We start from the raw sequence: 17,209 nt of genomic DNA on the forward strand, positions 1-17,209 counted from the left end.
AGCCCACAGCGCGCTCAGAGCTGCAGCTGACGTCTGAGAGCGTGTGCATTCCCACAGCTGTTCCCGCCATGTTCGCCGCGCGCACGAGGCTCTGTTACACCGCAGCCGGGCGAGAGAGAGAAGCCTCAGAGCTCCAGACTGCAGCGTCAGCAATCCTCCTCCGCTCACATGGCTACAGTCCTTCCGCTCAAGTTAAACACCCCCCCCCCCCCCCCGGATCCACAGCGAGCCTGGATAATCCAGCTCCGAGCATTACAGCACAATGTCTCATACAGGACCACTCCACAAGGTCAAGCTCCTTTGGCATGTTCAAGAAAGTAAATAATTCAGACGCACTTAATTGATTTTATACATCCCTGGATGAAGTTACTTTGGCCGGACAGAGATGCTGGTCAATGTGAAAATCATCTGCAGCGCATTGCAGAAGGCCAAATAAACCCAGGTATTTCACAGCACTCGAGGAAAGCGCTTTTCCATGTGTGCAGTCTGGGATTGCACAGAGGACCCCAGGAAGCACTCAGCACTGGCCAGTCAAACCCCTCCGAGATGATGACCGAGACAAAAGCCCTGACAACACACTCCCAAGGCAGACTCAGTCTCTACTCTAGACTGGCCTCTGGAGAGAGTTACTGAGCAATCCCACCACTAGGGGGAGCAGAGGTACGGCAACCACCCGTACATGCCTGCAGTTCTGTCTGTCCGACTGCGACGAGAGAAGTGAAAAGCGAAAAACTATCCTGGGGCGGAAACAGGACGGATGTGGACGTAACCTGACGAAATGACTGCTTATGGGGCAAGGCAGAAACGATTAAGCTTTCGGGAGATTATTTTTGTTGTTTTTGGGAAACGACTCCTTTACGGTGACAGAGCTAACCACTCTGGGATTGTCTTAGCGAAAGAGCTAGCGGAGCCAACGATCACCCCCCTGCTCCCGTAATGAGAGTGCAAAGGTCAGGGGAGGAGCGGGCCGTGGGGTGGAGATGAGTGCCTGTAAGCAGCTTAACCAGAGCCTGTCAGTGGCCTCTTTCAGCAGCCAGGCTGCGCAGCAGCAGCTGCTGGGAGCAGGCCCATTCCAGGCCCTGCCACTGTATTAATAGCCGAGAGCTGTGTGCTGGGGGAGCGGCAGGGGCCGTCTGTGGCATCCAGCACCACCGAGGTGAGACGCCCAGAGCTAAACAGACGCTCACACACTCACAAGCACACACCATCCAACACTGCACATGCGGCCAGACCAGCCTAATTATGGCGTACCTAAGAGCGACGATTTGTTCTGCTCACAGACAGTGACAGCTGAGAGGTGAAGGGTTGGGTGTAGCAGCACAGTTGGTCAGAGGAGTTGTATGGAGTTGTGTGGAGGTGTAGCGTTGTGATTAGGAGCAGGACTTGTAACCGAAAGGTTGCCTCTTCGATTCCCCACTGTGCCAACGATCCCACAACCACTGCTGCTGTATCCTTGGGCAAGGTACTTAACCCACAACTACCTTAGTAAATATCCAGCTGTATAGATGGATAACAATCCAATATAAGTCGTTCTGGATAACAGCGTCCGCTAAATGCCAGTAACGTAATGTAATGAATGCACGCATCGCTCCTTTGTACCTCCCATTTCCTCTGTGCGGCCCTAAACCAGCCCCTTTCACCTCCCGTCCCCCTTCCGCCCCCCTTCCCTCCGCCCTCGAGCATCTCTCACCTTGGTCCTCTCGACGGTAGCGCTTGAACAGGGCAAATTTGGCGGGGTTGTCGGCCACGGTGAACTTCAGCAGCAGGGCCTCGATCACCTGCCGCACGGTGTTGGAGCTGCTGATGTGCAGGGTGTTGACGGCGCCCCGCGGCAGGTAGAAGGCCTCCTCCCCCTTGTTGTTGTTGCCGGGGTGCGTCCCGGCCGGGCCTGCCCCGCCGCCGCCGCCGCCGCCTCGCACCGTGATTGGCCGGTGCAGCTCCAGCTGGACCTTGATGAACCCCGTGTACTGGCCATTCGCGTGCTGCGGGAGTAGAACCGCACACAGACTGCGCTTAATCCTGGTATAATCGCCGGTTCATTCACAAAAGTGGGAAATGGTGGCATCCCAAATATGCCACACACTCTCAGAGGGGTGTGTACAGCCAGACGGGCCGCCATGCTGGACAGGCCACCCTTGTGGGCTCATCAGTGCAGCTGCTACAACTGCTGGCAACAATGCAGGCAATGAACCAGCAACGCCACAGAGAAGGTTGAGTCAGTCATGGTTTTGTGCCGGTTAGTGTGCTGAATGGAATCTGCCTGTTGGTGGCTTCTACTCAGAGCGCTAACCTGCTTCTGGTAAAACCTGGAATGGTCAACTGCATCCTGTAACGGCTAGGGGATGTGGACTACATCCCTGTACTGCACAATGCCTGAAACTCCATCCCATCATCATATAGGCCCTGTCAGCTCAGTGCAACACCACAAACGTACGCCTCGACACACCCTTGTTGTCTAGGTAAGACTGAGGAAGGCAGAGGAAACCAAAAACAGTGAGATCGCAAATGAGATAGATGGGTGTTCCTACAGATACCGTATTCCGATACTGACTACACAAAGACTGAAGGCAGCCAAAAAGAGGACAGCCGGTCAGAGGTAAGCCAGTGATAACACATTCCTGCCAGTCCTGTTTCTGTACGAAAAGAGACGGCCATTTCTTTCATTCTGTTCCTTAACACCTGCCTCGGAGTCGAGCTCTGCTGATAACTCCTGCCTAAGGAGCGCAAACAGTGCGACACTGCCAGCGTCTATTTAAAGCGTGATCTCGGGAGAAGCGCCAAAGGCAGGAATCCTCTGACACACGCTGCTTATCGGCCATCAACAAAGGACAGAAATCCGCTGGAAACTCTGATGCGTGTTGCAGTTTCGGCTCGCGGCAAAAGGTGAAAAGAGGCCCTTAATGGTTCAGTTCAAATGTAAGCATGTAAGCATCACACTTGCCTTCACATACAGCACCTGTAGGTATGCTACACTACCAAAGCGTCACGTAGGCCTTCAGACCAGCTCTATGCCAGAAGATCTAAAGACCAGCTGTTAATCAGAGGTCATGTAGGTAAGTACTTAAAGGTAACATGACTCGGCATTCAGATTCACACAGTAAATATAACATGTACGATTGCTTTCTTCCTCATACATCATGATTAGACATGATTGAGCAGGAGTGTCATGCTTGCTGCCCGATGGACCATATCTATGTCATGTCATGTCTGTGGATGCTTTTCATTTGAGCAAAGTCCCCTGGCTGGACTTTTGGAAACTACTTGGATACATCAAGACTTTTTCACTCCCCAAAATAAACTGAATTTAATAAAACTGACTGGATCATGACGGGACCAAATAAGTACTTAAGCACAGATGTGAGAGCGTAAACCAGCAGGAAGTGTGTTTGAACGGGCTGGGGCTGAGGAAGAGGGCCGCTCACCAGGGTCATTTTCAGGTGGTCCCTGACGGAGGAGTTGTACAGCTCGACCTTGTGGCGGATCTCCTCCCGGCTGAGGTGAGTGCGAAGCTCTCTCTCCTTCTCAACATCCTGCAGAGATAGGAAACAGACAGCCATCAGCAAAGGAGACAAACACATTGGTGTCACACACTGTTAAAAACAGTCCTTCAGGGAGGGAGGAGGCGGGTGGGGGGTGGGGGGGTCGACCAGGGGGGGCAGATGATGCATTGAAAGAGTGAGCCTTCACAACAGCAATGAAGAGCACACTCATACATGTGACAGCCCTCCCGCACCCTGCCCTATCCTGTCCTGGCACGGGTTCAGCACAGAAACAGCCACATGTTTGAGTCTATTCACTGAGTAGCACTCGCCCCTGAGGGGAGAAACTCCACGCCATGCTGAAATATGGCTCAGTTCAGCTATTAAAGGGCTTTTTCATATGATCCTGCCGGAAGCCATGAGTTCAGGGGACAGGACTGGGTAGGCCGAAACATGGCTAACACTGCAGTGGGACAGAGCCGGGTTGAGCATGATCACAGTACACACACCGCAGGGTCACACACTGCTGTCGCCTGTCAGAAAGTGACAGGTGCCAACAGGGCCAGGCATCACAGACGAACCACACGCCGCTGATCGGCCAGACATCCCGCAGACACGACGAGCCGACGTCAGAGGCGAACCAGCTGAGAAGCTGAGCAGAGACTAACCGCGGGCGATGGCGTCACTCACCCTGCTCTCCGGATCGCCAACGCGCAGCGCGCACACAGACCGCAGTTCTGCTTTCCTGGGGACAGACATGCCGGCCTGTGCTTCTCACAGAGCGTTTCATCAGAGTCGCCCGTTTCATCACAAACCACTGCTTCCCCCAGCAGCCCGAGTCTCCCACCACTGCGTCAGGCGCAAGGGCGCGCGGAGCCGGCTGTGACCGGCCACCCCTGACCATCTGCGTCCGCCGGACTCGCCCGACCAGCTGCAGTGCAGCGTGACGCAGAGCCGGTTCTGCTGGGACACCAAACACCACCGGGTTCCCCTACTCCACCCGGCCAACAGGGACTTAACACAGAGCGGCTCTGCTAGCCACAGAGCAGGGCAGAGCAGCCAGAGCCAGAGAGGAAGACTCAGGCCCGCTCTGCGCTGCGCCTACACGGTCACACCGCCGCTGGGAGACAGGGGCACGGTTCTCCAGCAGAGGAGGAAGGGAAGGAAAAAAAAAAAAAAACGAACGCTAAAACGCGCACTGCGCTCGCGGAGGGCAGCGATGACCTCATGCTGGTCGCGATTAGGAGGCGCACCTCCCCTTATAAGGGCCTGCTCCGTCCTGGGTGAGGTGCCAGCAAGTCGAGAGACAAACACGCTCGCTCCGAGTCTGAGCGCGGAGTCCAGCCTGGTTATAATAACAAGCCCGGCGGGGAGGCGTTTAGAAAATGGATGCTACTCCCCCCGCCGCCCGGGCCAAACCCACAGGCTTGGGATTCTGCAGCGCAGGGCCTCGCTCACTGATTACGGCTGACATTTCGAGCTGTGAATGTGCACTTGCTTTCCAGCGCTGAGTGAGATGGGTGTGGGAAGAGGTCCCGTGTTTTGGGGGGGGGGGGGGGGGGGGCTCTGCAGAGCTCTGATGCGGTTTCTAAGCAAATCCTTCTGCCCCTGCCATATCTACCCCTTTACAAATAGGAGCATCTCCCCTGGGGCACGGATTACCGCCGAATCACTTTTTCGCTGGAAGGGTGACATCACTCAAACAGGCCTGTAATTTATCCAAGAGCCCCTCTGCCTACAACTCACCTTTTTTTCTGAAATGCTGATTCATCCCACGCCTACTCCCACTTACGGGGGGGGGGGATGATCCGGTCTGGTTTCAGGCAGTGAAGTGTGATCAGCGGGTGAGATTTGTTACTTAACCCACATCCTACACCACATAGAAGCCGTGCTGGATCAGCATTAGCGTGTACAGTATCCAGCGCAGATGGCATTCTCCCTCCAGGCACGCTAGCTGCAGCTCTGGTGTCTAACGACCTCTGAATGTGGAGGGTCACCATGCTAATCCGCGGCCAGGCCCCGAAGCTTGGCCCTCGCACCTGTTACCGCCTCCTCTCCCGGGGACTCCGGCCGGGCCGCGGGAAGGCGCGGCGGTCGCGGCCGTGTCATCTGCGGGGATCTGGTGACCTCGGCGCGACCTCCGCAGGCTCAGAGCCCAGGGTGACGCAGTGGATTAGAGCAGCGCGGGAGCTATTCTGCCGCCCGGTGAGAGGGCTTACCGGGACAACCCCACCAGCATGGGGAGAGGGGCTTTAAATACTTAGCAAACAGGGAAAGGCTCTCTGCCTCAAAACAGTGTATGTTCCCTGCATGAATACACTACTGAAGAGGAAGTGTGTTTGTGTGTCTGTGTGTGTTGATTGCATGCATGCCAGGACTGTGTGACTTGTAATCAGTTCAGTGTTACTCATGATACAGCGCTCTGGTGTTGCTATGGCCATTCCTTCAGTAGCAACCACTGCAAACTACAGATTTGGACTGTAATCAACCCTACTGTTAGGATTTTGTCCGTTTTTAGTGCAGGTCCGGTTTTGAATCTGATCAAACTGCAATGCACATAAGATAATCTATGTATAAATGATACCGCACCAGCCCCATGGGCAGTTCTACCATTCCAGTGAACGCCTTCTCTCTACCAGTGCATTTACAGCACATTATACGCTTAGCAATATCATTAGCGATCATGTGTGGCTCTTCTGCCGTCTCTAATGATGAAAAAATAAAAGGGAAACAGAAAAATCAAAAAAAGGAAAGGGGGTAGGAAGTCAGTTGGTCTGTGGAGCTGAGGCAGCAGATGATGGGTGTGGTTTACAGTCAGCTCCTAGAGGATTATGGGTAAGCTGCAGCAACCCCCTAATCCCTAATCAGGGTTTGGCTGCCGAAGAATCTGGTCACTCCCTCTGGAACCTTCTTCTATTACAGTGCTCTGCATTCACTGGAGTCTTCTGATCCCGGCCCACCACCCCGAGAAAATATTAGCATGCCCAGGGACCACATTTTCACACACGCAACACCACCTTAGCAAGCCCAGAAACATGTTTTTCATGGCCTAGGACCACATTGGCATGCCAAAGAACCATATTAGCATGGTCTGGCACAATTATATAAGGTAACAGCCGAACAACACATTCAGACTGAAAACTTCTCATGGTTCCTGTTAAATACATGAGGTCAATAAATGGATGATATAAAATACACAAGACGGGTCCTTTAACAGAACCCTGACTTGACCTCCCCACAATAACACCTACTTTATAGATATCAGCAGCAGTTAGAAAATGTAGTTTCGTAAAAAAAAAAAACCAAAACCACATCTGAAAGCGCTGATGACTACTGACTGCGATGGTGTTTCCATGCAGCCAGCTGACTTCCAGTAAACTAGCAGCAGACCATCCAAGCAGAGCAGCATCTCATCGCCGCTTTAAACAGCTTTAATGGATTACGGCCTCGCTCCTGCCGAGCTCTCAAACAAAGGGAAAACAAGATGAAATGACTGCCAGGAAACCGCAGCGCTTCGTTAACAGCGATTCAGACGCCGCGTTCCGATCAGCTCCCCAAAGCACCACGCGAACCCTGCAACCACCGCCTCCAGGACAAAGACTGAGGGAGAGCGACAGATGGGACTGCGAAAGAATGAGAGAGGAGTGGAACCGCTTCTCTGGTGGTCTCAGTGCCCAAGGTGGTGACAGTCTCAGAGTCTACGAACGTCACTGCGGGCGTCAGTTCACCATCCAGACAGTCAGGCTCGGTCTCCTGGACTCCCTCACCTCTGCCACGGATTCCTTCTCCTCTCAGACGGAGAGCACAGAGACGCCCGTTACTGCGAGCTGGTCGGGAAAAGCGTGCAAGGAACATCACCGTGCAGAGGCCAATGCAGGGGCCTCCATCTCGAGTCGTTCACGCATCCATTCCTTTGTGAGGCTGTCGGTCGCGGTCAGCGCCTGGGCGGGCCGCGGACAGCCCGTTCCAGCCCTCAGGGGAGCAGAACAGAGCTCCGGCCCCCAACGTGGGTCACATGCCGCCTTAGGGAAGTGCAAAGTCAGTGCTATTCGAGAACATCGCCATTAGTTCCGCTTACTGCGTAAGAGCCTATCGTAACAAACAAGGTTATCTGGAGCCGCTCTTACAATACCACCCTCCCAAAGAAGACCTCAAAATGGCAAAACGGTTCTACCCTGAGCTCAAACTGACATCCGATTTTTAAATCACATTACCTTATTTATTTGCTTAGCGGACGCTCAGGGCCACTTACGTTTGACATGTAATCTATTTATACAGCTGGACGCTCGCTATGCTCCTCAAGGGTAATGCCCACCCTGAATTTGAACTTGCAACCTTCAGGGTACAAGAAAAATTCCCCAACCACTACTGCAAAGCTTTTTTTATACATTCAAACGCACACTAGAGTATATTATGAACCGCCCCTGTCCTGCAATATTGTGCTATAAAAGCACTACTGCTGGCAGTGCTCTTTCCAGTGTGACTTCCCTTCCCAGCAGGGGGGTGCGGGTGAGGGGAGGGTTAACGAGGGACGCCGCAGCTTCACCATGCGTGACAAAGGCAACACAAACACGGCCGATGAGGTAATGGGCCACAAAAAGCGCGGCTCCTTCCCCTGATCGCGCTGGCTGCGCGGCTTCAGGCCGGGACGGGGAGCACGGGCCCAGGGGGAGCGGGGTCGGGGTGACCTTGAGGTCCCAGCTGTCACCCCGGCACTCCCTAACCCGACCCTTTTCCCCCCCACGGGGTGCAGAGCACACAAGCAAGCCCGATTAACGCACAGCTACAAAGCTATCTGTTGCTTTCTCAAACCATGCACTTTTCCAGAACAAGGCAAGGTCAGGCAGCTGGGAGCGTGACAGAGCTGATAAGGAGCGCAGTGTTCAGAAGACTGCTCCCTTTCACTCTGCGGGCTCAGCGCTTTCAGGAGAGCAGGGTTTTAGGCTGCCCTGCTGGCTGGGTGGACAGGGGATTTGAATTTTGCTGTTGGCCAGCCAGAGCAAGGATTTGGGTTGTGCTGTCACCCAAGTAGAGCAGGGATTGGCATTTGGGCGTTGATGAAGCAGAGCAGATATTTGTGTTGTAGGTCAGGCAGAGTGTGACTGGTGTTATGTTATATATAAACAGAGCAGGTATGTGGGTTGTGGGCCAGGTGCATTAGTGTTTTGTTGTTGGTGAAGCAAAGAAGGTATTTCTGTTGTAGGTCAGGTTAAGGAGGACTGGTGTTGCCCTGTCGTTGACGAGGAGAGGGTATGTGTGCTGTAGGTCAGGTAGGAGGACTGGTGTTACAGTGTCGGTAAAGAAGGGAGGGTATCTGTGTCGTGAGGCATGTATCCAGTGAATGCCCGCCTGACAGATAGCTGAATGCGCAAGCTTGACTGGGAAAGATAAGACCGCTGTCTGATGTCATCCGTTTACAGAAGGAGAATTCAGACAGCCGAGCCCCTCGCCAAAACACAGAAAGGCAGAGTCAGACAAAACAGGCCCAAATTAACCTACCTTCTACTCCAATGGTGGCTGATATAACTCAGAGGAACGCTGCAAAATCCCTGTAAATCCCTGCCGCTGGTGGCCAGGGTGAGCTGGTGTGGAGCAAAACCCCCCTCCCCCCTAGACAAGCACACACCCCCCGTTCTCTCTCCCACTTCCTCTTCTGCACACACAGGAAGTCCCCTGCGACCACACCTTTCCTCCACTGCTGAAATTCCTCAGTTAACGGACTTCAGGTTTATTATCCATTTAACACAAGCAAACGGACACTCACGCACGCACCACACTGTCCACCTTCTCCTTACAGTGCATAACTTCCTCTCAACACCATAGACACAAGTTCAGCTACAGCACTCACAAAGCCCACAGATCTGCACGGCAGCAGACTGCATGCAGGAGAGCTCGGTAGCCATCTTGGTCTCCCATTAGGAAGAGCAGACTTCCTGGATAGCAACAGGTCTGAGGACAGAAACAGGTCCTTCCTGTTTCCTGTGGTAGGGGAATATTTGACAGAAATCTAACTCAGAGAGACGGCTGGGTCTCTGTGAACACACACACACACGCACACACACACACGGAATACAGAACAAAGGCGAACAGAGGTATGGAAAGGTCTGCCTGGAGTGCTGACTCTTCCCGCTGAGGCCAGACGGCTGAAGAAGGATGCAGGCAGAGAAGGTAAACAGAGGGAGAAGTGCTGATACAGATCTCCGCAGGCCTCCACGGGCCGGCCGCTCTCCAGCAGGGCGGGGGGGGAATAACGCACCCTCGGAATCTTGGAAAAGTGGGACTCGCATTCTAGAGCAGGACCTGGGGCGTCTGAAAACAGGAGAGGCGTCACACACCAAGCGTTCTTCAACGGTTTGTTTACCATCAGTTTTATTCTAACACAAACCAGCGTGAAGCCCTCAGGCCTCCTCAGCTCATTCCGGCCCTGTTTACATACAAAAGCCCTGCTGGAACCTCCCCGCCGCTGCGTGCAGCAGGCACAACCCTGAAAAGCAACCCTGAAAAGCCTATCCATACTCTCACAACATGGCTTTTAGGTTGTTGCAGTGCTGCAGGGGACAATCTAACAATGTAGCTGCGTAAAACTGCACTGTAAGCTAACAATAGCTGAAACCTTTACGACACCTACCAAATTACCTGTGTGTCTCTCACACCTCTAATCTTCCTCCCAGTAAACTGCTCTGTGTCTGGCTGAATGCCTTTTTCCCACGCAAACACCCGCACAACAAATAAAACAGTGGGAATACCGGCCCAGTGAGGAGTGGTGGTGTGCCTTCCACACATAAGGGTTATTTTTGGCAGGGGTGGGAAAAAACACACTCTCTCACACACACACACACACACACACACACACACACACACACACACACACACTCACTCAACGGTATCTTACAAACTCCCAACCCCCCTCCTACCAGCAGGTGACCTTCTCCCTTCTGTGCCATTGCTCACCTTGGTGTGATTTCAGCCTGCTTGCCTGCCAATGCCAGCCCACCAGGGGAAGCAGGGGGCCCGTTCGGCAGGCACACAGACAAACCCACAGCGGTGCCACCCAAGAGCATGAGATACTGCTGCTCAGTCCTGGCGGGGAGGTGCAATGTGACACAGCTATGATAAACGGATAGTTGCGGGTGAGCGCCAACCTTAGAATGTGTGGGAAGCCCTGTTCCTGAGCGTGAGAGAGACCCTTCAGGGCACTGGCTCCAGGGGAGATGTGTGACTCTTTTCATCAGGGACAGGATGAATACACAAAGTTTCAGCTGAGGAGCAGGGGTCACATCCACCTGGCCAGTGTCCCTCTATAGCCATTAGCCTACACATAGTCATCCCAGCGACCTCATGTAAAGCGGGAACAGTAGAGTGGCTCTTATGTGAAGACCCCTACTGCACTGCTCCCTGCTCAGTCTACCGGCTCTCATTCCCACACAACTTTTCTGCTCTGCACTGCCTTCGCAATGCAATGTGTCACGCGTTGCCGTCCAAATCCAGAGTCTTTAGAAACAGCGCTGGCTGCCAGCTCTCTCCCCATAGCAACGCACAGTCTAATCACATCTACTTCTCCCAATCTGAGAAGCCGAGGGGTCACAGTGAAACCAACAGGCCACCCGGCAGAGTACATTACGGACCACGGTGGAACTGTGAACTATTACTGACAAGCTGAATTTGAATATATGGTGTCATGGCATGTCTTGTGACAAATAAGCTTAGTTTCGTTATTGCATGGTATAAAGAGATTACATCACTCGGACAATGTCAACACGGCTCCCGCCACACCCCGCAGACCTTAGCCTTTTGCCCCCCCCGCGCGATGGGACATTTCGTAACAGTGTTTATAATCCAGAGTATTCCGAGGAGAGGACACAAAGGCCAGGTTGTGTGCTTTTTAACGAGCGCCGGGGGTGGCTTTCGGGGGGGGCGGGGCAAGGCTATGAACTGCAAACTTCCCCTTTCTTCCCTGGGTGTGCTGAGGGAGAAACTCAAGGAAATGTGAGCCTTTGAACAATTCAAATGGCTGACTGCCCCCCCCCCCCCCCACACTCTCCCCCACCCCCCCTGGGGCCAGCCCAACAACAACGCACACTTCCTCACCATGGTTTTTAATCAGCTTCGCTGGAAATCTGGACACAGCAGATCTGACTAAATGAAACGGGTTCCAGCCTTTTTTCTCCCCACTGGCTCTGGCTGTGGCCCTACTGAGTGCATACAGAGCACAGGGTAACTGCAGTGGTTGACGTGTGTGTGTGTGTGTGTGTCTGCGTGCGTGTGTGTGGTCGCAGTCGGTCTGGTGTGTCAGACACACGCAGGAAGTGTTCTGCGTGCCGGAGAAGCGCAGAGGTGCTGCTGGGAAAAGTGTCTCTCCTCTCCCACACCTCGCGGCGCAGAGAGGAGGAAACGCCTCTTCCACTGGCACTGCTTAAGGCGAAAAAGCAAACAATGAAACAAAGGAGGGAGACCGGCGTGATGGGGACGCCGATAACCGAAAATCAGCATCGCACCTGCGTCATTCTGAAGCCCCAGCCTGGAATGCTGTTCTCTCTTAAACGCGCTTATTTTAAGGTAGCTGTGACTGTCATGCTGCTTCTCCATAACATACACTGCCGTGCATGCCATTTCGGGGTGGGTCTGCGGGCTGGTCCACAAAGAGACAGATGAGTTCCTCCCCTGGTACGGTGGAAATCCAGAAACAGGACAGAAACCGGGCCCAGGGGATCACATAAGGCAGGCAAAGCCATATGGTGACAGCAGGGGGCTGTGGGGCAGATGCCTTCGCCGCCACATATAATGAACAGACTTTCCATTTAACCCAGTGAAAATCCCACCACTGGTGTTAGAGGTATGTCACTCCCACCAGAGGCACTGCACACCATGACTGCAGACTCCTACAACCAGAGGGTATGAGTTGTTATGGTTACAGGATGGCTTCTGAGCCCAGAGAGCGCCGCCGCCCCCCCCCCCCCCCCCCCCCCCCCTTCTTCTCCAAAGAAACCCCATGGGAATCATTCAACTGACAACAGCCAAAATAAATACGAAAAACCTGCCGCCAATCCAGCCCACTACCCTCCTGTCTGTGCCTGGAGAGCTCAATCAGACACTGCAGTCTTGACCTGAGCTTCTCTAAAGTTTGGTTATCATGCACAAAGCCAAAAGTTAAACCCCTACACATCAGCTCTACATATTATGCACTATACACTAACACCAGGGCCAGGGCTTGTGGGTGCTTTTGCTGAGTCCCGGAGGCCTCCAGAGCTCTGTGCAGTCTGCAGTTTAGCCAAACCGATTATGCTGCAACATGGCCCCCACTGTAGATTACATTACATTACATTAATGTCACTCACCAGATGCTCTTATCCAGAGCGACTTACATGGGTTACAATTTTTAAACGTTATCCGTTTATACAGCTAGATATTTACCGAATTGTGCAATTGTGTTGCAACTGTGGGTTAAGTACCTTGCCCAAGGGTACAGCAGCAGCGCCTCAGAGGGGAATCGAACCAGCAACCTATCGGGGGAGAAGACCTCCTCCTTACCACTACGCTACACTGCTGGCCCTTCCAGCGTGGCACCGTTCCACACGCAGTGCCGGGGCCCTGCAGAAACAGGAAGTACCTCCCACCGAGTGCGCTGGGAGCCCTGCATTGTTACAGCAATAATAACAGTGAGAACAGGAAGTGCAAAACCAGGAATGCGTCTTTGTTTTCCGGTGGTCTGTGCCGCTGTACTTGAGCAACAGGGCACTTTCACACCACGTTCCCTTACAACTTATCTGAACTGGGTTCACAGCTAAACAAACATTACCGTTTTCCGTCAGCGCGAACTCACTTGCAAACACAGATTGGTTTGTTTAGTCCCCTTGCTGCAACACGCTGATCAGTCTCTTTCGGTTTCACACCGAAACATTTCAGTTGCTCGGTTCGCTTGCCTCTACGTGGAATAACTCAGACTTGTCTTAAGGCAGCGGACTTAAAGCCCTCTCCAATGCAGTTCTTATGATCACACACGTCCACAGGCTAGTTTTTGGGATCAGAAGTGGTGGTGCAAAAGCAGCGTGAAATCAGCCTGGAGGATCAAGACTCCCAATATTCCTGGAATATTCACCCAGTTTGCTTACCTGCAGCTGTACTGCCACAGCCCGACATGAATGCAGTCAACCAACAACATGGCAGCTCTGTTCATGATTAACAGGATGTGCTCCCTCGAGTCATCTCTACTCATGACAATAATTAACCCAGAGGCCAGCCATTCGGCTTCGCGTGTACGTAATCAAAACATGCTGGACTTGGTACACCAGGCACACCTAAGTTCCTGTTACGCCCGAGAGACACGGAAGACTGCGAGAACTTCATTCAGACAAATTCACCGCATAACCATAAGTAACCGTTCACCATAAGTAACCGTTCTATTTCACAGTGTGCTTGGAGGAGTCACCACACTGATTACGTTCAGTCGGCTACACTGGTTTTGCGCGACACCGATTCAACAAGAATCAAGAGCCCGAAATCCCGCACTGAGGCACAATCATTCAAAAGCTCGCTTCAGTCTCCGTGTGTCACTGTGAAACTCTATACAGTGCTTTGTGAGAGGTGCAAAAGAACTGCCCTGGGTGTGCTCTCAACACACTGTCTGAGGGGTCTTCTCTGGTGTGACTCACTGATGAGATCACTGCAAGGGGACGTTTCAGACAACAGACTGGGGGGATTTTCAGGAAATAAAGAATCAAAGAAAAAAAGAAACTCCAGATCAGAGACGCAGCCGTCCCAGGTGCAGAAACTCGACCCACGCGTCGGCCCACAGCAACGCTGCTGGACCTCGTTCACCCTCAAACTGCACGCACGCGTGAGCGCGAGTGTGTGTGTGTGTGTGTGTGTGTGTGTGTGTGTGTGTGTGTGTGCGTAAGTGTTTACTCACATCTTTGCTCCAACTTAGCGTCAGACATAATTTCACGAGCAGTCCAACTAAAACAATGGCAGAGAGACAGAGACAGAGACACAGCCTATCCCCTGAGGCGCACTGTATGCGGTGGAAAATTCCCCAACCTGTATGCCCGTGTTACAGCAGTCCTGCAAGCAACCAAAGCCATGACTCATTCTTTCTCTTTCAGCCTTTTCTACAGCTGTCCTACAATGGAGATTCTGACAGGCTCGTCACTGGTGAGGACCGTTCAGAGAGATTAGGACCCACGGCTACAGGTTCTCACCATTATACACCCAGGAAAGCTCAGAGTGTGAGGGCACGGCCTGATCTCGCCAAAAGCAGGAAGTGATAAGGCTCAGTGAAGACACAGAGGTCAGAGCACCCTTTCCTGTTTGCGCAATACCTACAATTGTCACAATCAACAGCCTATAAACAAGCACTGTATTCAGAGAACAAGAACCACCTCGGGCAGTAAAAACCCTGTTTCCTACAGCCCGATGTATGTGTGTTCAGTGTCCCTGACATGTTACACTGTGCATGTCATACAGTATGTGTGGTAAATGTCACTTTGCTGATACAAACAGTGCAGGTGTGAGAGTCCAGAGAGTCACTGTGTGGGCCTGTTCAGTTTTCAACTGCAGGACAGGTATACAGGCCATGCCAGCCCGCTCTGAGCTGCTCCGCTCACTTTCTGGGCGGACAGTGATCTCCAGCCTGCTCTGAGCTGCTCCGCTCACTTTCTGGGCGGACAGTGATCTCCAGCCCGCTCTGAGCTGCTCCGCTCACTTTCTGGGCGGACAGTGATCTCCAGCCCGCTCTGAGCTGCTCTGATCACTTTCTGGGCGGACAGTGATCTCCAGCCCGCTCTGAGCTGCTCCGCTCACTTTCTGGGTGGACAGTGATCTCCAGCCCGCTCTGAGCTGCTCTGCTCACTTTCTGGGTGGACAGTGATCTTCCACACTTACAGAGGGCCAGCTGCTAATCGGGCCAAACTTTCCCTGCCACCTCCGCTCCTTTCCCCCTCAGCAACATCAAAGGAAGAAGGGAGGCCTCCACACAGACCGTGCACATTTCGCTCAGGGCAGTAACCACCGCAATCTTCTTTAACGGCAACCAGATGAAGCGCGCGGACGTCACAGCGCCACGCTCCATTAACCAGTAAACAGCGTTTAAACAGAGAACTTGACCTCACCGCAACTGTGACCGAGACAGAGACCGGTTCCGGAGCGCAGGAGGGAAGGTTTGGGGCTCAGTCTCTCACAATCCTCAGGGCTAAACTGTTAACCATTAACAGGGGAACAAGTGAGGGCTGAACAACATTCTGTATAGTTCTCTATTGCTCCTGCTTTTGCCCAGGGAACCTTCACTTGTCACAAGTAGGGACAAACACACCCTTATAATTACAGGCCTTTGTCACAAATATCAGTAAGGAGTTCAGTAGCATTTTAATTGCTATACCCACCTGGAGACAGAGAGTGTGTATATGCGTGTGCCTTACCGTGGCACAAACAAACACTGGCCCATTGGCCCATTACCAACCGACTTCCTTGTAAAGGTGACACTCACATTCCACACTATAAATACTGTATTCTGCTCACTCCACCCATAAGTTTGGCTGAGATGTCGCTATGCTCGCTGTGATCACTGCGGCGTGTCCCACCCGCAGTCGATGGAGCTGATTCATATCTGAACCCATCTGAAGCACGCCATTATCACCAAAGAGCAGTCTGCCTGCCCCTCCCAGCTGAACCGGTGTTCCGGCGAAACAGGTGGGTGGAGCGGCTGATGGACCGTTTTTAAAAACATCTGCCCCCACGCCGCCGCTGTCATGCATCTCCTTCTACGCCTCAGTGAGGACGCAGACATGGCAGCGAGCAAACAGCTCATCTGCTCCATGACGCAAAAGCCTTCACGACAGGTAATCACATTAGCTGCTCTCTGAGTGGTCATAAAAGCACCGCTGAGAAGGACGGCAGTGACCGGCTGCAGGGACAATGAAATTGAATTTGCGCCGGAACACCTGCCTCCTATTAGGAACTTCTTATTGCATAAGCCAGCGAAGCTGTGCATTTAGCACAACAGACAGCAATGGCCGTGGCCGTTTAACTGGAAAATTCCCATGCTACAGCGTTTCTGAAGTGAAACTCATTATCTGCAGTGGCAGTGGTTCATAATGCTGCACAATGTTTCAGCACAGCAGCCTCTCACTGTTTATAAGCAGGTGGTGGGTGAACAGCTTACACACCTCTGAGTGTGTAGCAGACTTTTTTCTCACTTAGTTCACTAACTGTGAAAAGAGGAAGAGAACAATGGGCAGCCATTACTCTGTTCTGACTGATGTACCGAATGCATCACAGTTTTCAGAATAAGGAAGGAAACAGTCCCTGTTGCACCACACACACACACACACACACACACAGGCACATGCACACACACAGGCACGTACATACACACACAGGCACACGCGCAGGCACGCACACACATACAGATACACACACACACACACACACACACACACACACACACACAGGGTGGTTGCTTTGTTTCATGTTGACTTTTTCCCCTGCATGTTATGAGTGTAAACACATGCGAGCTTTAGGGATTCCCCCCCCCCCCCCCCCCCCCCCAGACACCGTGGCCTCTTCGGCTCTGCTCTTTCGGCTTCTTCATGCCGTCCCCCTTCCCTCACATCAACAGCACAATTACCAAAAAGGCACAGCGGGAAACACAAATTACACCTAATTAAAACTTCAAAGATCCCACAGCAACGCTGCTGCACAAACCAACTCGCTGGCACCGTTCACTTTAAACAAGGCAA

The 17,209-nt window shown here is 52.8% G+C and overlaps 1 protein-coding gene across 2 annotated transcripts in view; it reads right to left on the reverse strand.

The window, feature by feature from the left end:
• rassf3 (Ras association domain family member 3) overlaps positions 1-17,209 on the reverse strand; it is a 54,627-nt gene that overhangs the window by 5,236 nt on the left and 32,182 nt on the right. For both annotated transcript variants that reach the window (XM_036517936.1, XM_036517937.1), the window contains 2 exons: positions 3,423-3,530; positions 1,691-1,982 (listed from right to left, as the gene is read on the reverse strand). In XM_036517936.1, the coding sequence (XP_036373829.1) occupies positions 1,691-1,982; positions 3,423-3,530 (400 nt within the window). The remainder of the gene's footprint in view (positions 1-1,690; positions 1,983-3,422; positions 3,531-17,209) is intronic.

The sequence above is a fragment of the Megalops cyprinoides genome, chromosome 23, assembly GCF_013368585.1.
Source record: "Megalops cyprinoides isolate fMegCyp1 chromosome 23, fMegCyp1.pri, whole genome shotgun sequence".
NCBI lineage: Eukaryota > Metazoa > Chordata > Actinopteri > Elopiformes > Megalopidae > Megalops > Megalops cyprinoides.